The 24545-nt window shown below is 29.5% G+C and overlaps 3 protein-coding genes across 3 annotated transcripts; 1 reads left to right on the top strand and 2 right to left on the bottom strand.

Moving 5' to 3' along the window:
* Nucleotides 1–1030: 1030 nt before the first annotated feature.
* LOC137827123 (uncharacterized) lies at nucleotides 1031–4110 on the top strand. Its single transcript, XM_068633338.2, has 3 exons — nucleotides 1031–1356; nucleotides 3098–3152; nucleotides 3570–4110. Exons 1-3 carry the CDS (start codon nucleotides 1222–1224, stop codon nucleotides 3896–3898), a joined length of 519 nt encoding a protein of 172 aa, XP_068489439.1. The 5' UTR covers nucleotides 1031–1221; the 3' UTR covers nucleotides 3899–4110.
* Nucleotides 4111–4743: 633 nt separating this feature from the next.
* Nucleotides 4744–5261, bottom strand: LOC150025359 (seed trypsin/chymotrypsin inhibitor TI5-72-like). The gene has a single exon (XM_090293641.1). The coding sequence runs from the start codon at nucleotides 5213–5215 to the stop codon at nucleotides 4901–4903; it is 315 nt and encodes a 104-aa protein (XP_090149767.1). The 5' UTR covers nucleotides 5216–5261; the 3' UTR covers nucleotides 4744–4900.
* An 8634-nt stretch (nucleotides 5262–13895) lies between these two features.
* On the bottom strand, nucleotides 13896–24085 carry LOC137825616 (acyl-CoA thioesterase II). Its single transcript, XM_068631328.2, has 17 exons — nucleotides 23880–24085; nucleotides 23630–23722; nucleotides 23009–23076; nucleotides 22772–22853; nucleotides 21009–21055; nucleotides 20783–20908; nucleotides 20442–20519; nucleotides 20262–20349; nucleotides 18914–19026; nucleotides 17608–17670; nucleotides 17479–17534; nucleotides 17250–17354; nucleotides 16970–17026; nucleotides 16411–16512; nucleotides 15889–15937; nucleotides 15563–15631; nucleotides 13896–14499 (listed from the first exon to the last, which is right to left on the bottom strand). The coding sequence occupies exons 1-17, from the start codon at nucleotides 23893–23895 to the stop codon at nucleotides 14422–14424; spliced, it is 1290 nt and encodes a 429-aa protein (XP_068487429.1). The 5' UTR covers nucleotides 23896–24085; the 3' UTR covers nucleotides 13896–14421.
* Between the last annotated feature and the right edge of the window lie 460 nt (nucleotides 24086–24545).

Here is a 24545-nt window from a genome sequence, read left to right as displayed (position 1 = left end):
TAAATGAAACTCAATTTAGTCTAATTTAATTAGATTGTGTCATTAAATAACCTGAACCAATGGATACTCATGTTAACATAGTAAAATAAATACAAACAAAGAATCAATCAAGATAATTTATTTTAATGGTTAAAGAATATATATATATATATATATTTTTTTTTCATGAGAAACTTACGTAAGAGAATAAAAAAAATAAAAGCAATTGCGGATAGAAAAGGTAAAAAAAATGTGCAAAGATAAAAAAAAAACCATAACAATAACAAATAAAACACAACATACATTATTTTTAGATAAAATTCATTAAAAAAGTACACAAATAATTATGTACTTAAATGAATCAAATGATTTAAAAAATAATAGACTCTGTTACCTCTAAGTTGATCAATGATATCGTTACAAATATTTTTTAATATAATATTTATTAACATATCTACACATGAGAAAACAAAGACGAGATACCAAAAATTGACTAACTATATTAGTTACCTAAAAAAATTTATTGCTGTCTTAATTACATTTTACGACTAAATTATTATTTTTTGAGTTTTACTGCTTAATTTTTTTCACATATTTTATTACCATATATTTTAATTTTCGCATATTTAACCCATTTATTAAATATATAGCGATGTAAGTTTAAAATAAATAAATAAAATCACATGTTATTTTTATTTTTATTGACAAGTCAGCATGCCATTTTATGTATTTACAGAATAGTAAAACCTGTGAAAATTATAAAATATTAAAATTAAAGTAATAAAAGTTGCTCAATGACAATGGACAGTAAGATAATTAAGTTATAATAGTTTGTAATTTTGGATATTTTAATTGAGTATTTGTTAAGAATTTTTTTTTATTAAATGTTTAAAATATTTTTTATTTTTTGTCTTATTGTTTGATTTTTTTTTTGTCTCTGATATAATTAGCCGATCAACTTCATCCTTGGAAAGTGGAGAAATGAATTTACCAAATTGAAAAAAAAAATAAAAAAAAATGTTGAAATTGATTTGAGAATTAAAGATGGAGAGATGAAAATAATAAATAGCTGATGGGCTCATGGGGAAGGTACTCACACTTCGAATTTAGTTAGCCCTAAAAAAATCTCAAAATTAAGGTTTTTTTTTTTCTTTGTAAAAGCCAACAGTGAGATCGTTGTGTTCATTTTTTGAAACTCGAGAAGAGAAGAAACGATTAAGTCACAGAAAAAGCTTTGTTTCAATGGAAGAAGCCAAAGCATCGGTGGCTCCTCCTGTTCCTCCGATGACGAGGAAGAGGCCACTCGAATCCAATGCTCACTCCAATCACTTCAAGATTCGTGCCGTTATTCGAGACCTTCGTCCTCGCTTTCTCGAGGTTCAATATTTCAAACATCTGTTTTTTTTTTTGTTTTTTTTATTTTTTTATACAGTAACCATTTTTTCTTGTTTATATAATGTAATAGTTGTTCATGAAACTAGTTGGCTTGTGTTTTAACTCTCTGTCTTTTTCAATTTTCAAAGTGACTAGTTGCTGTGAAAATCTCAAGTTTACTCCTCTTGTTCCTTTGGTACTCTTTTGTGTTTGGCTTTTATTCATATCGAGTTTCGCGTTTGTTTTTGTAATATTTAGTTAGTAGGGTTTCTGGTGTGTTTTTTGGGGGTGAATATTTTGTTTTAAGCAAATCATTTTAATCTAACATTTTTTAGGATGAAATGAATGGAGTTTTTCATGTAATTCGTAAGGTGGTGGAACTAGGGTAAATGTGTGATCAGTACCGGACCCAAAATATAGGATATGATTTTTTTAGCAGGACAGATTAATTAGCAGATCGAAATAGTTGCATGGAGTTCTAAAGATTCTGGAACTAACTACTAGGTTGTTTTCAGTATCTTGTATCTGGAATTTATTAAATAACTTGCGTTTCTAAACTCTTTAATGCCAAATGTGTTCATTTCAAAGTTTCAAATAGTAAAACAATTGAAGTATGGCGGGGATCCAAGGTCTTTTCATTATTGTTGCCTCTTACCTGTTCTTCCACCTTACAATCACGGTATTTTTTATATTTGGTGATCTTCTTGGTTGTTTTGAATACAAGTTAAGATTAGTTAACATGGTCTTATATAATTTGTGCGCGTGCATCTTTGTTTGGGTTAATATGGTATCAATCCAAAGAAGAGTTGAGGAGAGATTTGCAAATACATAATTTAAGGTCCCTTCCCTAAATTTTTCTCATAAATAATCTTTCTTATAGTTGTTTTGTGTTTAATTGTAAATTTGTTTCCTTGAAAGAGAGTTTACTATGCAAAGAAAGGGCATAATTTGTGATTAAGTTTATGTGAAGTCTCAAGTCCAACATTAAAGACCTGAAAATCAAACAAATTTCAAGTACCTTGATTTACACATACACACACTCTTAATTTGCTTAAGTTAGCTTTTTAATAGGTATTTGTAATGAATAATGACCTGGTAATAGATGATTTCCGAAATATAGAACCTTTTATAGAGTTTTTATCCATTTTCTAATGAGAAATATCATGCTTAATATGACTAATCCTAATAAAGAAATTAATCTTTAAGAAAAGAAGTGAAAGTTAAGAACATCAGCTCGACAGAGCAAACTAGTCTGAATACCAATTGGCCAAGACAAGTCTCTGGTTTGAAGTATTTCTTTTCCAAAATATGAATATGGAACAAATAAAACATGTACACTTTACCTGCTGATTCAGCAAATTTTGGAACTTTCCTCTTTATGTTTTGGTCGGAACCAAGAAGGTGAGAACATCTCTTATTGTTGCATACTTGCATGTACATCTTATGTAGATGCTTCATTAACTGACTCATATTGACTTTATATTGATCTATACTACCATGTACTGAGGTACTAGTTTCTTTTATATGATCCAAGGTGGTGTTATGAGTTTTTAGTTACCATTTTAATAAGTTATTATCTTTGAAACTGATTTGGATGTGTGAACTATTGAGTCATTTTCGTAATAGTTCAGATAGATTGAGTTAATTTCCAGTGTATTTCTTTCCCTTTATCTGGTGTGTAGAGTGTCCTTTCTTCACTTGAAACACTGTATGAAGTTCCTCACATTGCTGTTTGATTTTGAAGCTTCTCCGAACTCCTGACTACAAAAATTGCAAGGCATCCCATGAAATTCAACAACGTAAGATCATCCACACAAAATTATATTCTTTACATGTTTGATTAAATAATCAAATTATATATATATATATATATATTACACTTCTGACGATGAAATTGGACAATATATTGAATATGTCTATTTATATTTGGTATGTCCTCTGAAAAAAAAAACAATTGTATTTTGTCTGTATGGAGGAGATTCATGTGCTTAATGATTGGCATATAGGTAGGACCTATGCTCATCCAGTCAAAATTATATTACATGATTGATCAAATAATCAAATCCTAAGGATATATTTGTTATATTATGTCTATTTTATTTATATGGGTTTCTCCACTGAGCCACCATGTCTATGATTTCTGGTAGTTTTAGGGTAAGTGGTGTAAAAGTACTACATGTGGTAGCTTGAAGTATGCCTTTTGACTTCAATTGCAGAGCTGAAGATTGTGATCAAGTTATATGAAAGCATGAAAGCGGATTCACTGGCGAAGTCTAAGAATATGCAAGATGGCCAGATGAAGGCTCCATATGTCAAGTTTTCTGAGCAGATTCAAGTAGAGAAATCATTTGCACGACCATCTGAAATTAAGCTTACTCCACCAGTTCCTGGCTTTCAGAAGCAGCAGGTTGAAGATGGTCTACCAGGGACATATATAGTTGGAGGATCCGCTTTTGGCTGGAATTTCATCACCTTTTCAGGCAAAGAACCTGTCTATTGCGGTAGGTCAAAGCAAGAATTTCGATCTGGAAAAGTTTCTAAGTAATCCTTTGGAGCTTGAAACCCCTATTATTGATGGTCAGGTAGAACTAAAGAGTATAAGTGGTTATCGGGAACATTTCTTTTATGAAACTTTTATTTAGATATAACAAGACACTTGACAGATGCTGCAGTGGTTCTGAGATTGGTTAGATTTCATCACGCAAACCATATCTTACATAAATAAAAATTCTCAAAAAAAAAAAGTATGCATCTGAAGTAATGTGGTTTGTTTGACTGCAGTCTGGAATATTGCCAACCCAACTTTGATATTTCAAATAAATAATGATATTTACATTGCTAAAGAAAGAAATAGGCATTCTGCATATTCTTATTTTCTTCTCAATCAAAGAAAGTATTTTTACGAACATTGAAGTCTTTGTTAATTAACCTGTATAAGTTGTAAGTATCATTGAAAAGTAAAAGAGAATAGTAGTTCCTCTCTCATTTAGGTTTAGATCAAACCACTTCTTTAGCCCTAAAAGTAAGAAAACGTATTCAAAACAAAGTCTTACTCATTTTTGTCTTTGAATTTAGTTATTTATTGTCTTTGTTTATTAAAAATATATCAATATTATTGTTTAAAATTACATGATCTTCTAAGTTTGAACAAGAATGAATGACAATTTCTTAGAATGTTTTCAATCTTATTGTTTTCAAGAACTAAAATGTATAGCAACCTAATTCTAGAACTTGCAGCTGTTTAAACAGCATATGTGTAAGAATATCACAACCTAGGGTATGTCCTTTTAAAGCGCCACAAAGCAATATAAATAAGGAAAGCAAAACTAAAATATAAATAAGGAAAACATAGAAGAAAAACAAAACTAAAAAAAACACAATGATCAACAATTCACCGGAAAATGCATGTATACTTTCATTTATTTAAATATATAGAATGCATGTATACTTTCATTTATTTAAATATATAGTTATAAATTATACTAATGCATTCATACAGGAATTGAAATGGTTGGTGAACTCTGCAGTGAGTTATCTCTGCACATTCTCAGTGAGCTTTGGTTGGTTCATAGGAATGACATGATTCATAACAGAAGTCGGTATCGTCATTGCAACGACACTGTGGAGGAATGGAGCGTGTGCAAAAACATGATTTGCATGCAGAGTGACATGTTTCTCCGATATCTTCACAACGGCACTGTGGAGGAATTGATTTCGTGCATGGACAGTTGTCACAGCACGGTTTCTCTGTGGATTTCACTTCATAATTTGCATAAACTGTTGTTGAAACGAACCCTAAGAGGAAAAGCAAAGAAGCTACTTTCAGCAACACTTTTATCTTAAGTTCCATCTCTCTCACCATAAACTCTATAACTAATAGAGTCTCTTCTTTCACCACCACAATGAACTCAACAATAGGTCTATTTATAATGGGATGCATGTATAGATAGACAAACCCTGTTTTTCTTCTTATTTTAAAATATGTCTTAACTACTAAAATATCTAGATTTCTTTGGTAAAACTTTTTAAAATGTTTAATTTATAAAAATATTAATAATGCTCACACTTCATTTATAAAGAAAATTTATTTTATGTTCACTCATAATATATTTTTGTACAAGTTACTTTAGTTATTCCATGTGCAATTGGAACTGTGTTTTAATTCTTAATTTTTAATTTATCCCTACTTTCTCTGTCCCCATTAAATGTTTTACCTTCCATCTTACCCAAACACGTGGTGCTAGTTTTGTTGCAGCAAAATTTCTTAGTTTTGGGTGCCTTCATCATTTAACTTTGGAACTCAAACTCAATTAATTACGATTGACATAAATATTAGCATACAACTTTCACCGAGTGCTAATAGTAGCTTCATTGATTTGCCGAATTATGAAGTCTGAATTGTAGTAGCTGCTTCCAATCTTACCCAGACACGTTAGCTGATCCTATTGCATCAAATTTTCATAGTTTTGGATGCTTTCACTCAGATAATTATGAGTATAAATGTTTGAATAATCTATTCAGACACGTGTGCTAAAAGGTTAATCTGACCGGTTAAGAAGTATTAAGTCATAACTGTTTTCAATCTTATCCAAACATTAACGGACACTATTGCATCAAATTTTCGTAGTTGTCGGTGGCTTCATTATTTGACTTTGCAACAAATCTTAACTTTTGTCTTGTGAATGGTCTAAGCCAACCAAACACATGACTTTTGATGGCGGCGTGCTACACATAGCTTCCTTAATTTAATAATTTATTAAGTCTTTAAATCCTACACATGACTAGATAACTTTGTTACAGAGTTATCTTAAGGTTTTGACTTGTAATAAAAAAAAATCTTCCTTATTAGTTATTAGAAATTAAATATAACTAGATATTATATACAAATAATAAGTTATTTTAATCTTTTACTGTTCAAATTTGTTCAATATGTTAACACTGTTGTATATAACAATTATATTTTTACTCTTTTTTTTCGGTTTTTACTTTCATAAATATCATAAATGAAATATTGAATGTCTTATGGTCCATTACTATAGTATGATATCTCTATTTTAGATATTAGTTTTTGCAATGGTTAGCTTTTTTTTTTTTTTTCTATTTCTATCATTTATTTATTAAAAGGAGTTGAATTATTGATTTTGGTATTAATGTTTGTATAGCTAATTTTTTTAATGTTTTCAATCTTATAAATATATGATGAAATTATTGTATTATCCAGTCTATTAATATTGTAGTAAATAATATAAATAGATATTACAAATAATAGTTATTTTATTTCCTTTACTATTAATACAAATCCTATTTTTTTTCCTTTTCAAATTACTAATGTTTGTAATAATATTTTTGTTTAACATTCTACATTTGTATATGTCTTTCATAAAATCTTTCCACTTTTTGAGTAATGAATTTCTTTTTCATATTTCACATGATTTTTCTATTTCCAAAGAATTTTTGTTCTCTTATTAAATTTAAAATATAGCCTTCAATTCACTAAAAAGTATTCCATTTACTATTATTTTACTTACGATGATAATTTTTTTTTTAAAAAATTAACAATTGTAGTCTATTTTTGCAAGTATGAAACTGTTAATATTATAAAACAATCTTTTTAGATGGTTAAAACTCTGTTTCGGTTCAATAGTAAGTGTCTCAGGTTTGATAAATGAAAAGAGCTTGTCTTTAGTGATTTTCTATTAATATTAGATAATGTACATCAACTTTTTTTTTTTCATCTAGAGACCTCAATAAAACTTAGTAGTTAAGAGAAATTAACATTCATTCAGTCTGAATTTAATTTGGATTTTTCTATCAATCCAATTTTGGAGTTGTGTGTTTCCACTATTTTTCTTCTAATCAATAAATTTTTTCTCTAATATTATAACAGAAATCACCTCTCTTATGTTCTATACCAATCGAAACCTAATTATCAATCATTATTAGATATATGACTTATGCATTAACTTTGTTTTTCTCTATAAACAAATTTACTTCTCAAGTCATTTCATCAATTTTTGTTGGTTATCCTAGAGGCTACGAGGGATACAAATTATACAATCCAGAAACTAAACAATTTTTTTTATTTATTTCAATGGATGTGTTCTTTCATGAAATATTTTTTTTTCAAGAAAGTGATTTTTTCTAGAGATTTTTTCTCCTTTGTTGATGATAAGGTGATTCCTTTGTCCATTAGTGATGATTTGCCTTAGATACTTCTAGTTCATTAATCTAATGAGCCTCAGTGTATATGAAACATCAATGTTCCAGGTAATGAACTTGAATCCTTTGTTTAAAGATTATTTAGAATGTCTAATAAACTCTTTTATTTGTGACTTTGCGCTTTAACACCTCACACCCTTATCCCATTCAAAAAATTTATTTTTTTGGACAAATTCAATCCAAAATATAAAACCTTTATAAACCAAAATTCTACTATTTATGAGCCTCAATTTTGTCATCTAAGTAGTTCCTTATCCTAAATGGAGATATGTTATGACTCAAGATATTAATGCTTTGAGAGATAATAACACTTGGTTTTTAGTTCCTTTACATGTAGGCAAACACAACATAAAGTATAGATGAGTTTTCAATTTGAAATATAGTGTTGATGGTTTAGTCGATAAGTACAAAGTTTGATTGATAGTCAAATGAACACAACAAATTGAAATTGATTTTTAAGATACTTTCTCATTTGTGACCAAACTTATTGCAAAAAAATGGAACCTACAACAACTAGATATCGATAATGTATTTTAAAATGATGAGTTATTTGAGGAAGTATATATGATATTCTTCAAAGTTACAAAACAACAACAAATAAGTTTATATATTTATTTAGACAAGTCTCTACACAATGGCTCTACAAGTTCTCATCAATATTACTGCAACATGATTTTACAGTCTAAAAATAATTACTCTATATCATTAACATTGTCTTCTTTGTTCAAACCAAAGATCCTTGGTTCTCTTCAATAATTCTTAGACTTGGAAATTTCCAAATCCAACAAAAGTATTTTTTTAAGAGAAAATATATTTCATCTTTGGTTGTTGTCACTAGTCTCTTTGGTAACAAACCAATTACTTATTCATGGAACACTTAACTTCAATGATGATAATCCTATTGAGGATCCTTTTGTATATAGAAATTAATTGGTAGACTTATGTACTTGTCTACTTTCATACCAGACATTATCTTTGTAGTTATTACCAAACATTTAACTACAACCCATTACCTATCATAAGAAAAGTTCAGTTCAGGTCAAGGTATTTTTTCTTGACCACCAAAAAGTTTCATCTTATGCACACAGGGATAATTGAAGGTGGTAAAAAATGTATTGTGTCCAAATCTTCAGTAAAATTAGAATATCCTATCTTATTCTCAATATCCAGTGAAGTGGTTTAACTGAAATGATTACTCAAATTTTTTGAAGTTTTAACTGAGACCTTTATGTTCTTATAGGATAATAAATTTATCATTCATCTTACTTCTACTCTCCTAAATATTGATTTAAAATATGAATTTGTTTAAAATCAATTATTCACTCTTATTCACAGAGTCCTTCTAACTATCACTATAAGAAAATCATGAAATAGAAATCAATTTTAGAGACAAAAATAATTAGTTACTATAATGACTAAATTATAGACCATTTTAAAAACTAAAAAAACTTTTGATTTCTATATTAGTTTATATTATTGTTAACTGTTTTTAAATTGGTATCCAATTAGCTACCAATGTTTTTCTACCAAATTTATAATTTAAATAATTGGTAGTTAAAACTTTGGTAGCTAATTAGATACTAATTTAGAAACTATTTAAAAATAATAAAAATTAATTTAGAAACCAATATTTTAGTTTTTATTATTTAATTAGTTATTATAATAAATAATTATTTTTATCTTTAAAATTAATTTTTATTTCATGATTTTCTTATAGTGTATTGTTTTTCAATTGTTTTTATCCACATGTTGAAAATCATGAGTATCTATCCCACAAGAGATATTAAAATAAAAAGATATTACAATATTATATTTACTTTGTTAGTACGTTACTATTAGACTATTAGATTTTTCAAAAATCTAATTGGATCAAAGTGCTCCAATTTCACACGGTTTTGATGAATTAAAAATTCATTTATTTAAATATAATCTTTATATTTTGATCCATTTTTATAATTTTTTTAGATCAAATTTTTATTTCGTTTATACAAATTTTAAAAATTAAAAAATCTAAATTTCCAATTGTAAAATTAACTTTCTAGATATTATAGAGGGACTCCTCACTTGGATTATTGTCATAAGCATTTAAACCAACTAAGAGTACTAGCACAAGTTCTCTCTCTACCACCTCCAGCATAAATTTTGACTATACTATTTTTTTTTTTAAATTATGGATTTGAATTTAAGATTCAATTTAAATATTTGGATTTGGATTTATCCAAATTATTTTTATAAAAAATATGAATTTCGATTTAAAATATGATCCAATTGAATATGGATATGTCCTTAGTTGTTGAATTGAAGTGAGAATGTTGGTTTTGTTCTTGAAGATAAAAAAGGTGAGGAATCTTTCTGCTAGGCATTTGCATTCTGTAATGCCTGCACACAATAACAAATTGTTTAATCACAATAAATTAGCATAAATTTGGAGTTTTGTCTTTCGTTCCTGATCTGTATTTATTCCTTCTGTAACACTCTTTAAGGATTAACAATTACCAACCCAAACTCATTTCTCAACTCTTGAAATGAGTGTAAGGATAAGAAGCCCAGACACGGATACGATACGGACACGGAGATACGGCTAAACTGAAAATTATAGGACACGGGACACGGCTATATATAAATTAAAATGTAGTAATATATTTTGTTATATGAAAAAAAATCAAGAAAAACATAATGTTTAACTTTTACTTTTTTTGGAGATTTTAATATTTTGTTTGAGATTTTATCATATTTTATCTGAGATGTAGTGTGGAAAAGAAGAGTTCTTTAAAACACTGAACCGCGTTTTTTTTTCGAGCTTTTCTGACGTGTTCAAGGAGAAAAACCGTTTCCGGCCCAATAAAAAGTGCCCGACACCGTGTCGGGCACGCTTCCGCCGCGTGTCTGTGTCTGTGTCCGCGGTGTATCGGACACACCGACAACACATTTTTAGCCGTATCCGAGCTTCATAAAGATGACCCCTAGAATACTCTTTTAAGGTGCTAAAACACCAGCACTTTAAGCACCCTTTGCAGTTAAGAAGGACCATCACAAAACATTTAGTAATTTCCTCTTCAAAACTCAATTTTTTTAGACCCTAAAATAGAAGAAATGATGTTCATTGAAATTTTCTTTGCTGATATATAACAGTGTAAAATGACATTGAGTGAACGGAGTTCATGGTACCCATGAGTCTAGTTACTCAATTTAAAATATGCTTCAACTACAACACTTTTATCTCAGACCTTGAACTGCAAATATATCACTTGTTTTTCTGGCTTTAGGCTCTTCATTGGAGTATCCATCTCAGAATATCCATTTCAAAATGACAATTTCTGTCACAAATTAGTTAAATATCTCCTCTTACTACTCTCCTTAACAAGCAGTTAGATGACACTGCTTAACTCTTAGAACATAACATTAAGAACTATATATCTGATTTGTATATATCAACAATATCAATTCCTTGTTGGGCATTTCTGAAGCTACCACTATATCTTATTGTCTATTAAAAGAAGCACATTACTAGTTACTTCATTGATGTCTTAGCTAACAGTTTTGTATTATAATGAAGTAGTTGATTGGCTCCAGGTTTTCAGACACTCATAAATCTTCACTGATCAAGGAAGAAGAAAGTATATTGCATCATATTCTTCAATAAATTATAAGCATTCACCACTGTTTTCTAGATTGGCAGAAAGGATGTAAAGTTGAGGAGTGAGATATGATGCTGATAATCCTAAACTCATAGGAAGTGTCAAGACCAAACATAAGAAAAATTAATTGTTGAATGAACACCTTTTCAGTTTCACTTGCTAAAAGTCAACAAAAAAATTGAAAGAACTTTATGAAGAAAAATTTATGCATCAACCAAGAACATAAAACAATTAAAAGTAATGAAATTGGATATTGTCTGAAGACTAGTGAGACTAGCGTGATAACCAACTACACCACCCAGACGTTGTTGGCTTATTTCAATATTAAACTAATATATTGAATTAGGAAGAGAGTGAACTTTAGAAACAACTTATCATGAAGTAATATTTATAAACTTACTTTTTTTCTTTTGGCTAACTTTTCTATATTGTGGATAGAATCAAGCTAAGAAAGATATAGATACTTTTGATGATGTTCTTTGGTAAAATACATGAATTTGATAATGATAACTCATGTAATATAATTTTTAATTAAACATTTTGTCATTAACTATCGTTATTTTATATTTAAAATTTATTGAATGGTAGATAAAAGAATATATTTGGACATTGTAATCATGCTCGATATATTTATTAGGTAGATGCAATATGTTGGGCATAATTGAAACATTAGAATTAAATTAAATGCACTTGTATATAGTTAAAGGAAGAGAATTTAGTACTTAAAATTTCAGTTTCTGTTTTAAATTTAATTAAGTTCAAATAAAGTGGTCAGTTATTCATCTATCTTTTAGGGATATAGAGTTAAAAGTTAGGGCATAATTTTAGAAAATTATCCACTATTATATGAAATTAGTGAATCTAGATAATATTTTTTTATTTGGTTTCCGTTTATATTGTTTCTTTTATCAGCTATACAAAATAAAATAAATAAATAAATAAATAACATTCGTGTGTTTATATTACTATAAAATCTAAATTGCATTTTGTATTCAATAACACCAAATTAGAAAAAAAAAATCAAAGAAAAATCTTATTATTGTAATTATAAATGAGTTGTTAATGTAATGCATACTTAAATTAACATTCATATTACTTACTTCCTCTTGAGGGATCCATGACTACCATATAAGTCCTTTGCCTCTATCATCTTCTTATTTTCCTGGAAGACCAAATATGACCCTAAAAAACATTTGTTAGAAACTAGTGTCCTTCAATACTTAGGTACAAGTGCCCAATCATATTTTTTTTCTTGTTCTGTGAGAGGAATCAAACATGCTTCTTCATTCATTCTTTAAGAGAATCAAAATAGATAAAAAAAGACTAATAGTTGTTTCATATTCATTCCAACTTTCAACTTTTGTTTAGAAAAATATAAGTGTATAATATAAAAAATAGAAGAGAAAAGGTTGTGGAATATTAGTAGAAATGAATCCAATGACGGTAGTATTGAACTTCTTAAATTAGTAGAGTATTTTTTAATAAACTAAATTCAAAAGATATGATTTTTTATATGACAACAAGGAAGAAGAGGAAAATGAAACAATTATTATTAGAATGCTCAAAGGTATAACCTACATAAATATTATTTTTAGTTCTATCATAGATGTTTATATTGGTATAATTAGCCAGAATTGATTATGATAGGCCATATATATTTTAAATTGTGAATATTCAGTGTATTATTTTTTCTTCTTGTCATACTAATTATCTAAGTATGTTTCTAAAAAGACAATTGTTTTGGAATGTAATATATTGTGGATTATATAATTTAAATTTTTATACAATTAAAAAAATACTATAAATTATATCATTTAAAATATATTTCCAAATCCAAAAATATATTTTAGATTATACCAAGATTGTACAATTTGAAATGTTCTTAAATTGTTTTAAATTACACAATTTAGAATATTTATACATTACATTTACAATCTATAATATTTTTCAGATTATCTAATCTAAATTACATTTTAAATTATATATAAAATATATTTTTAAACTATATGATCTAGATTATATAATTTATAAATTCAGAATATTTTAAAATATTTTTCAAATTATATAATGTAGAACATGTTCTCAATTTCGCAATTTGAATATGTATGGACATTTTAAACTTCTTCAACAGAGAGTGCATGAAGCAACCATTAGGATAGACTTAGAAGATGGATTAAAAGATAATTCTGGTATGCTGACAATTCATTAATTCAATTATTTAGTCCCCAAAGTTTTTTTTTAGTTTATAGTCCTCCTTGGTTTTGTTAAATTATTGTATCGTTTTATACATGGTATAATAGCTGAACCATTCTTCTGATTGGAGAGTTCAATAACAGTGTTAGGCGAAGAAGATTTGCCTTGGTCTCATCCGTTTTAGTTATGAACTCATGTAAACATCATCCCTAAACCCCTTCACTCATAATAATAACAATAAAAAATAAAATAAAACACATAACCCAATCCCAAATGATGCTTTTGCATATCATGATAGTAGAATCGAGATACAAGTACTGTATCGAAGAGTTGATATTATGAATAGTAAATCGTTTTGTATCGTGAATTTTAAGATTCATAAATATTTAATATATACTTAAATATATAAGATGTGTATACATGCAAGATACAATAAATTTTATATATATATATATATATATATATATCACACAATTTTACCAAAACAACCTCTAAAAAAATAATGTGGTGCATACATGTTATTAAACAAATTATGTCTATCTTCTTTTATTTACTCATCTTTTAAAATCCACACTGATTCGCACAATACAGAATCGTTTCATTTCGCGATTCAGCGATTCTTCGTACAAATCGCACGATACAACTTTGATTCAGGGACGAAAAAGATTGTTTACACGATTCGTATCGTGGGAGAATAAAACTATATCGTTTCGTACGATACATATAGTGAATCGTAAGATACTAATTACTAAGTATAGAACACCTCCAATCCTAAGACATCAACCAGTTTTCAGTCACATCACAGATTTCAACCATTGATGAAATATATATATATATATATATATATATATATATATATATATAACTTTATGTGATGGTGCTGTATAGGTGCACCACCAATTAGATGGTTCACTCTAGAATTCACCACAGAACGAAAACCAAATAATTTGTGATGACCATGCATTAAAACAACACATAACTAAAAAGAAAATCACAAGTCCTTTGCCTTCTTGGCTATTTACAGTTTAGATTTGGTGGCTGAATTTGGAGAAATCACTTCCCTCATTAGACCTTCTTGAACCACTGATACAAGAAGCTGCAAGTTCCCAAACAGAAAAAAACCTTAAGACAAAATGAACCAGGGAAAAGAGGAAAAACTACTGCTGAAAAGAGATAGTTCATGTATTAATCGCATATTCGACTTATTTTACCATATAAAAACTCATAAAAGACTTAATGGTTAAGCTTACTGAATAAACTAATAAGAACTTAATAAGTTTTACTGTGAATTCTCATTTAACAAGAAAGAATATTGAAAGGTCATGAACAATTCTGTAGACCCAAATATGTTCCGTACAAGTTAAATATATCGAACTTCCTATGTAAAAGTAATGTAACAACCCCAGTTTCAAAAAAGTTAAATGAGAGTGTGTTTAAAATTTGAAATACATTTATTTTAACATACAGAAATATCGAAAAATATTCGCCCTATTTGGACTTTTCCTCTTATCTTATGGCTAACTATAGTCATGATGCTTTTGCCCGATTTTTCAATATGTTTGGTTTTAATTAATTTTGTTGGAGGAAGTTTGTTTCACGGTATAACTTTGCATTCCCAAGAATTATATTCCTAGGAGTATTATACCCAAAAAATTTATCTAGTAATTTTAGACAAAGTAAATATTAAACTTACTACGTTAAAAATTAAAAGTACCAGAAAAGTAGAGGGCAGTGAGGATGAGTAGTTATTTTAGATATAGATAATAACTAATGGAAAGGAAATATCCACCTCCTCTGGATATTAACCGCTTAAAATGTTAGAGTATTAAAATGTTTGGTGAAATTATATTTTCTTAGTTTCCCAAAGAACAAAAAAATATTTATTCTCATCCCCATTTTTTTCTGGAAATAAAAGAAGATAACATGAAACAAGCACCCTTTCATATTTCTTTTCTCTTATTGTGTTGAAAAAGTTTATCTAACCAAAACCATGGTTATATCCTCAAAATTTATTTATTCTTCAAACTATCACTAAATATGTCTTCTATCCCCCTTGGGCATATTCATCGAGAGAGTAAAATAAAAAAATCTTGATCATACAACCAAATATGGATAATCAAGAGTGTGTGATAAAGTGATGTGAAGAGATAATCCCTTACCTCTCCCTTTTGATTGAACATTTCGCCAGTAACATAGCCACGGGCATTACAGGAAGTAGGACTGGAGATCTGTAAAACAAGTATTAACAACTTCACAGAATGAAAAAAAAAACAAATTAAAAAGAAATATTTTTTGAGGAAAAGTATTTTTAATTTATAAAACACTGTCTAATTAAATAGTTAATGATATTCAAAGAGTGGTTAACGAGTAACCAATTTATTGACTTATTAGCTGTTTGAATGATTTTTTGTTCCTAAAAATAACTTTACCAAGAATTTTGTTGTTTTAACTTTCCTAAAATAATGAAACACTTTACGGTACTCACCACAAATAGCACCCAGTCATCGGCTCTTAAAGGTCTGTGAAACCACATGCTGAAATAAAACCAACAAAACATCAAACAAAAAAGAAAGAAAATTCATAATCATAGCTCGAAAACTTGTAGTTTTTTTTTTAATGTTATTTTGATGCTAGGAACAACTTGTTAGTTGAAAACTTTTAGTTTGTCTCAGTGTTATGTTAATATACTTCCTTTTACACCAAAAATAATGTTAATATACGCTATCTGTTTTACAGTGACTATGGTTTAAGGTCATTTCACACAAACAACAATAAATATACCACTTCTTCAAACAACTTTGACTTAAAAAGCGTCATTCTTTTAGTAAAGCATACTTTTGATCGAGACCGAGAGTGTAATTAATTTGAAGACAAATTAGGATGAGAAAAACTAATGCATCATTGGAAGGAGAGAAATTAAGTCAATTGGAAAAGTTTCAGATGACTAAAACTATAGTCGTTGTGGGACGGAAGTACAAATTACACATTACATGACTCAGATACTTACGAGTGGTCCAGACTTACAGCGCGTGCCTTCATGCCCTTCCTACGGTTGGGATTCAAACTCACTTGAAGAAAGATTAGATCTGAAGTGTATGCTACCACACACCTGCAACACAAACCCGATTCACTTACTATTATATATAAAAGCACTGAAGAGCTTTTACTATAAAAGCGTTAATAAGCTTTTGGACTAGTTGGTCTTGATATGGTATTAAAGCCAAATATGATCATATCAATCAATAAAAGAAAGACACACAATAGGTCATTAATTTAATCCTTGCCTCTCTCATTCTTCTACGTAGTAAGAGTTTAATTTCGGTAAAGTAAAATGGCCCTATGCATTGTGTCTCAAACTCTCCAAGCTTGGTCTTTCTTACTACACAAGTTTTCCTTTTCCCAAGGCAACACAAATTATAACAGAACTTGAAACTATTTATAGTAATAGGCTCTCCTAGAAATGCAAGCCTTAGCACATCAATTAAAGCCCTCCTAGCTCATGCATAGGACAATTTCACAAAGCTACTCAGAACTGAACATATCCAAAGGTAATAGAAATTATGTACCTGTGCAAGGCCTGATCATCTGAAAGTTTTCCCCTTGCTCGGAACCAGTATCTCAAACTGCAGTCAAATTTGTAATAAGATATATAATATGCAGCATTAAAATTCCCTAGCATTAAGTCTTTAAAAATGATTTACAGAGAAAATAAGGCAAAGGATTCAATAATGATGTATCTGGAATGGTACACCAATCCTTTCCCTTCTCTCCCCAAATCTCTGACACAAACATAGCATAAAAGACCAGTAAAAAAGCAAGCACAAATTGGCAGAGAATCTAGCTAACCTAGGGGGAGATTTGGTCTGATTTGTTGAAGCTCTAGGTTCACAGAACCGTATCTCTATTGGCCACGGAATGAATTCAACTGTAGCCACCTTGTTCCGGTAAGTTCTGAGGCAACAATTTTTTGCGTTATGGCAAAGAAAATCTTCAGTATTCTTAGGAGTTGAACCAAAGAAAAAGTAAAAAAAAAACAAAACTGTAGCATCAAGCATGATGTGCTAGATATTATTACCTTGGAAGGCGAGGGTCGGTAAGACGTAGCTCCCGAAGCTCTTCCAACGACAAAAGCTATAACAAAGAAAGAAATATAACAGTCTAATATATCCATAACTGTTTTTATGAATATAAGCTAGTCACTTGCCTTATTTGGAGCAGGGACTGATGGGATAGACACTTCCTGGTGCTGAAACCCCAATTCTTCCTTCTGTAGATTTAGAATAATAACAAAGTTAAATGTGCTCCTGAATTTAGAGAATAATATCTTGACAAGAGCAAGAGCATATGTGCTAAAAGATCATATGTCAATCAAAATGAAAACGGCTTAAAGAAAGCTACATTATATGTTATATTTTGTAATCATTAAAAAATAATACTAGAAAAGGGGAAACTCAGATTCATACTCTTCCAATTATATTTCCAATGCTAGATAGCATCTCATGTACTAATTGTTAATGCTGCATCAACGTACCTACTCCTCCTAACAGCACTAAAGCTTATATGACCATACCCAAATAAATATAAATGCTTTTCATAGCAAAGTTATTGATGGTATTCCACTTTTGCATCGGGGTTTTGTTAATTCTTTAAACATGTTTTATTGTATCAATGCCAAGAATGCCATGTTATATAGTTGCACTGCCCCATGTTCTCCAAATGACCATTCATCTAGTCTAAAAAACCTCGCTACCTATTGGATATCTGCAAAAAATATCTATGGATTTCTTTTATACCCACTGGTATTCATGAATATTTTAATTTTAACATTTTAATTTTAAATAAAAATATTCAAAAATTAATTCTTTAACATAAACTCAAATAAAAAATTAATTTTAAAGTATAATTAAAATAAAATTGTATAATAAAATATTAGTGTAATAAATTTGGTCTTTCTAAAAAACAAATTTAAATATCTAGAAAGATTAAAAAATTAATCTTTTTAAAAATAATTTCAATTTCATAGGTATAAAAAATATAAATATATAAAATTAAATTCAAAACGATTCTTTCACCAATAATTTATTTTGATTGCTATATTTTTTTTCTAAAAATATTCAAATTAAAATTCATTAATAATAATTAACAGGTAGTGGATATATGTGGGTTGGATTCCATAATAACCATATTAGTTCCATCAACAAGTGGATAACTATAATATTCATATCCATTATCTCTAGGTATCCATTAAAGATGTCTATTTACAATACTATTCACGGATATCCACGAAAATAGATTTTTTTGTCATCCCTATGTACAAGTAGGAAATGTTAAACTAAAGAAAACCGCATGGGATTAACCTTAAAAAAATTCCCTATTATAGACTATATATTCAATTAAGAATGATAACCAAATATGCAAAAAGAGAAAGCATAACTTAACCAGATTCAGAGCTAAATAAACAGAAATTTTATCATATTCCATGTCAAGAAGAATGTGGAATTGAGAAATACATGAAATGAAGCCAGCATTGTGAATATGACGTTTCCCTTTTGAATTGCATCCACTTTCCTAGTAGCAAAACTCTTCCCATCACGGACACGGCTAACTTGATATATAATGGGTACTGGAAGACAAAAAGACACCAAACTTGATATATAATGGTATTGCGGTTTGTTGCAGAATGCATGCCGGAAGAAATAAAAATACAATATATACATATAGAGCCAAAATAAATTTTCATTAAATAAATAATTAAAAACAGACACAAAACTAATAACAATAGCAAGTTCAAACCTTCAAATAACAGTAAAATGATAACAAAACACCAAGTTCAAGACTTCAAATAATGATAAAATGATAATAGTGAGTAGGATGAGATACTTGGTACTTAAGCCGTAAGGCTTTTCTACGTAATGGACTAATCTTTTAAGTTGGACTCTCTTCTTATTCTTAAGACCCGGCAATTGGCCTTTTTATAGAGTTGGGCTGCGAAAAGATGATGCAAGCCTCTCAAGGAGAAAAGTGCTACTACTGGTTCAATATCAACAGGGTGAAGCCATCGTAAACATCGGTCCTTAAATAGGTGGTAATGTTAGAAGTCCCACATTGAGTAGGATAACTACTTGATATGATACTCAAGCCTTGAGACTCTCCTACCTAATGGATTAGTCTTTTGGGTTGAGCTTGTCTTCTGCTTAAGTCCTAATAGTGTCACACTAATATTTTCCTTTCCATATATAATTATTCATATCATGTATTTTCTTGTTTAGCCACACATCCATCTTAACATTTCATTTTTGGTACTGCCACTTTTTTCTCTTTTACCTCTTTAGTACAACATTCATTACATGATTTACTTAAATATGATTTGTCGCCTTAGACAATAGAAACTTTGTTAGAGGACTATAGAAAGTTAAGATAAAACTAACTCAAGAACTATTCAGAGCCTGCAATTGTCGAGAACAAAACATTGAAGTTACTTGACAGTATTGAGTTTAACTAACAACCCATAAAGTAGTTCAAATTACTTACATTTAAGCACAAATATGCAGTACAAGCTATCCAACAAATATAAACATGCACAACATTAAAAAAAGAAATGATGAAAACATGAAAAAGCCAGGAGGATGTTTTTTCAACAAGAAAGTCATTAAACTGCCATCTTTTAAAAAAATTGCTGCGATTTGCAAATGTTAATCACAAAAAAACAATAGAAGAAAAGGTTCTTCTACAAAACAATGTAGCAGGAGGACCAAGAAAAGAAAATGAATCTTTCAAGTAAGCGAAAATGGTACAAAGAGACAAAATATGGAGCTACATGGGAGTATTGTCAATGAAGTTCGGATTAAGCACACTTACTGTTAAAATCCCCCACAAGAAGAAAATAGACATGCAAGCTGTGAACAACTTTAAGACAATCAACAGATTTTGATGCTGCAGCCAGTGCCTGTAAATTATATATTACCTTGTAAGCAATCATTTCCTATAAAGTGATGCTAAGTAGAATTCTGTTTATGGCATTAAGGGGTGTTTTCATACCTGTCCAACAATTTGTCCACCAAATACTTTTCCAAATTTTGGAGCATCTGGAGGAGTGATTCCTCGGAAGATATCTACCTACCAAAGAGAAAGAATAGAATGATACAAGGAGGAACCATACAAAATATAGCCTACTTGATATCAAAGATAAGCTAGGACAATGATGTCTAACTAGTTTCCTTTTCCTTCTCAGTCTATTACATTATATACTAATAGAATGATACAAGGAGGAACCATACAAAATATAGCCTACTTGATATCAAAGATAAACTAGGACAATGATGTCTAACTAGTTTCCTTTTCCTTCTCAGTCTATTACATTATATACTATATATGGATACCTCTATAGGTTCCAAATGCAGTATATGCTCCACAAGTGAGCATGTATCAACCGATTTTTCTGCACTCCAGATAGAGTTCGACTGCAGCAATGCTGAATGCTCATGGGGCAGTACCAAGCATGATAGCTGTCACATCAACATAAACAATTGCTGTAGAATAAAAAAAGTGTTTGTTTACATATCATGTAGACATTGGAAAACAATAGGGAAAGAAACCAAAAGGCACCTTCGTCAAAGCTATGACATCAGCACGGTGAACTTCATTTGATAACCCTGTAATTATAGGTATATAGCAATAGTATCCCTCACTACCCAATGTAACATGATAACTCGAGACAAAAAGCTTATTCACAAAAATATCAAATTAGATGTGTGCTTTTTAGAGCAGTCAAACCTCATTTGTGTAATTACAAAATTCAAAACTAATTTTTGTTCTTTCAGTTCTGAAAAACTAATTCAGCATGATGGTTGTAAAGATCATCACCTAAAACAGTGGGTCAGAGTGTTGCATGACCAATAAAGAAGAGATTTTGTCAGCAGAAACATAAAAAAAAATCCTGGTAAGCAATTATACAAGAACTAAAACTTCTTTCCCAACCAAGCTCATCAAGTATTATGGTGTGTCAACATGACAAAAAGTCACTACTAGTATGATTGTTAGTGGAAAGCCAAAATGGTTGCCAACAGGAAGACATACTAATCAGTAGAAAGGTTTGTCAGAATTACAAGACATGTAATTTTTTTAATTTAACTCTTTTCTTCAATGCTGTGAGAATTGGAAAACCAACAATAATATCAGAAAGGGAATAGAGCAAAGATCAAGCTTTAAAAACGTAACCAAACAACATAAGGATGTTGGAAGAACAAACATCCAGAAAAGGAGATAAAGGGTAGAACCCAGAGAAAATAAACACCACAAAGATTGCCAAGATACATATCAAACCTGATGGATAAAAGGACATGTCAAATCAACACGCTAAACCTGATGGAGAGATGGAGAGATGGAGAAGATATCAAACCAAATTACTAAACACAAAATCATTAGTCCAAGGGAGCCAAAGAACCACAAGAATATGGTGAAAGGGAGCAACAGGGATGGATCTATCCAATGACATCCAAAGAATACAACTGCAGAGACAATGACTTTAAAGAGCATGCACTCTAGTGTGCCAAAAAGGCAAAGCTTACAAAACCAGTGAGGAGGATTTCCCAACTTCAGTGAAACTGAAACTTGATAACCATTTCAGTCAGGGATACAGTTGTGGGTTGATTTACCGAGAAATAGACCACATACAAATCTGGGATGAATTCGTCAATTGAATAATTACAGGATAGGTTGTATAATTTGGCATCACTTTGATACTATTGTCAGGAACCAAATATTCCCAAGGCTTATGTGGTCAAGTCAACACACATAAATGGTTTTATATTGGTAACACGCCCCTCAAGCCAAAGCCCATTGAGCTTGAAACATGAACAATGCACTGGTACCTTACCTTCTCCTTAAAGTCTTTCTTTTTCAAGGAATGGAAGTGGCAAGGTTAGAACTCTTGACCACTGAGTCATAACACACCAAGTTAAAATTAAATGGTTCAAGTAGAGGAGAAAAAGAGGCTTTCATTGATAGAAAGGTGATTTTAAGAATATTCTTGCATATATAGATGTGTTAAAATTTGAACCACTAAACCTTATCTGTACCATTACTGAACTCTAATCCTAATTAAATAAGGAAATGAAACAAAATCAGGAAACCATTCCTAATAGATCATCTAAGATGCTCTAAATTGTTTAAAAAGATACAATAAAAATATTACAAGATATTTTCCTGAAAATCTAACTGATATAATTAACAATAACCAAATCATGATGACCAAAACTCCTAGACCTAACAGGCCTACACCTTTGAGGGTGTTAGCAACAATAAACAGCAGTCTTGAAGCATAGCTACATTATTATCAGCAATAGCTACATAAGAATGAAGTTTATTACCAAAACCAAAGTAGTCATATCTTTTCAATAGAAACTCTGGATGATTATCATCATCAGCATTAACAGAGCCAACAACCTCAGCCTGCAAGCCAGGAAACTGAATATTCAGCACAAAACTGAAACTTTGAAGTTGCATAAACAAATTCTTTTAAATCTGAATCTACATCACTTCAACTGATCCAATGACCATTTTGTACACAATTTTCAATTCAAATATAACATGAAAAATGAGCATACCTCTCCTTCCCAGATGAAGTAAAAACCATCCCCACGTTCTCCCTCACGAACAACATACTCTCTCGGCTCTACATAATAATTCATCATTCAAGACTTGAAAACATTAATGCTTGCTTATACCAGTTCATCAGGCATCCTTCCAGAAATGAAAAAAACACTTCCAATCGATTGTCGAAATTCTGCATACTATAAATCTTCTAAAATACTCTAATTCTCAAAGCATAATAAAAATAAAAATAATCATAACACTTAACTATGTTATTTAGTTCCTGAAATTCGACATTAACTTTTGGTTCCCAAATTAAAATTAAAATTATCATTTTAGTCCGTCAAATGTTAAAAAATACATTACCATTTTCCATTTCCGTTAACGCAGTCTAGATACAGGATTAAAACCCTAGATTTTATATCTGAGAGATTAAAATGAATTTATTATTCAATTTTGGTGACAAAACTTATAATTAAAAATTTCCGGACTAAAACAAAATTAAGCCAAATAGCAATAATAATGAAACTACAGTTATTCGAACATTTTTTTTAACATTTTCCCACCTAATTCGCCACACAAAATACAATTCAACAACAAAAGAGGTAAAATCTTCAAAACCAAAATTCTATTACCATAATATTTGGGAATTACAAGCTCAGATATCTTCCTTACAGACGAGCCAGGAAGCCTCTGTAGCAGAGGAACGTTCCCGAGAAACTCAAACACTGCAGCAAGATCAAACAGACAAAACCAAACCTAAAGATCGGAAGCATTAAACTGAAAATAAATAAAAGTATAATTACAAATTCCTGATCCTCTGATGTTTGGTTAAAGACAAATGATGGGATAACAGAAACAAAAATCGCAAAAGGCTTCACTCACCTTCTTCCTTCGCCATTACAGTGATTGAATTGGATGATTGGAGGAGTGTGATGGATGTAGTCACATTAACTTGTATCTAAAGTATTTTATATAAGCAACTAGACACTGGATATAGTAAAAACACATTCTTAACAAACAAATAAATTAATATTTTAACTATTTTCATTCTAATTTTTAATTATTAATTTAAAATAATGCGTTTTTACCATATGCAATTTCAAGGTATCAGAGTCCTTAGTCCTTATATACAGGAATACATTTACCGTTTTGGTTGTTAGCTATTATTACCAGTGGAAAGTGTTTGTGGAAAATAATTTCTATTACAACTAACAAAAAATAGGAGGGGAAATTCATTTCGGTTTTCTGTAATTTTGAAAATTAAAAAAATTATTATTAAATGCAATAATTAAAAAATTATAAAAAGTAAAAACATTTTATTTGACTTCTCTATTTATTCCATGTATGAAATATTGAAAAACGAAAACTGAACAAAATTATGTGTCTTATATTTGGAAAAAATTGTATACATTAAAAAAGAGAATTCTGATTATAGATATTGTAATTAAAATATTATAATAATAATAATAATGTTATTATTATAGTAGAAAGAGGCTCCACACTTATCTATATTTATACTTCTTTATGATAATAAAATAAATGTAATTA

Source organism: Phaseolus vulgaris, chromosome 8, assembly GCF_051622355.1.
Source record: "Phaseolus vulgaris cultivar YP4 chromosome 8, ASM5162235v1, whole genome shotgun sequence".
In the NCBI taxonomy this organism is placed as follows: domain Eukaryota; kingdom Viridiplantae; phylum Streptophyta; class Magnoliopsida; order Fabales; family Fabaceae; genus Phaseolus; species Phaseolus vulgaris.
This window is presented reverse-complemented; position numbering and strand designations above follow the sequence as displayed.

What these genes read in the sequence shown, in the direction of transcription:
- LOC137827123 (XM_068633338.2), top strand. Translation starts at nt 1,222, where the DNA reads ATGGAAGAAGCCAAAGCATCGGTGGCTCCTCCTGTTCCTCCGATGACG. An exon ending in TTCGTCCTCGCTTTCTCGAG is followed by an intron (nt 1,357 to 3,097) that starts GTTCAATATTTC and finishes TTGATTTTGAAG; the next exon opens with CTTCTCCGAACTCCTGACTA. An exon ending in ATCCCATGAAATTCAACAAC is followed by an intron (nt 3,153 to 3,569) that starts GTAAGATCATCC and finishes CTTCAATTGCAG; the next exon opens with AGCTGAAGATTGTGATCAAG.
- LOC150025359 (XM_090293641.1), bottom strand. Translation starts at nt 5,215, where the DNA reads ATGGTGAGAGAGATGGAACTTAAGATAAAAGTGTTGCTGAAAGTAGCT.
- LOC137825616 (XM_068631328.2), bottom strand. An exon ending in GTGGACAAATTGTTGGACAG is followed by an intron (nt 20,350 to 20,441) that starts GTATGAAAACAC and finishes TATAATTTACAG; the next exon opens with GCACTGGCTGCAGCATCAAA. An exon ending in TGTTCAATCAAAAGGGAGAG is followed by an intron (nt 14,500 to 15,562) that starts GTAAGGGATTAT and finishes GGGAACTTGCAG; the next exon opens with CTTCTTGTATCAGTGGTTCA.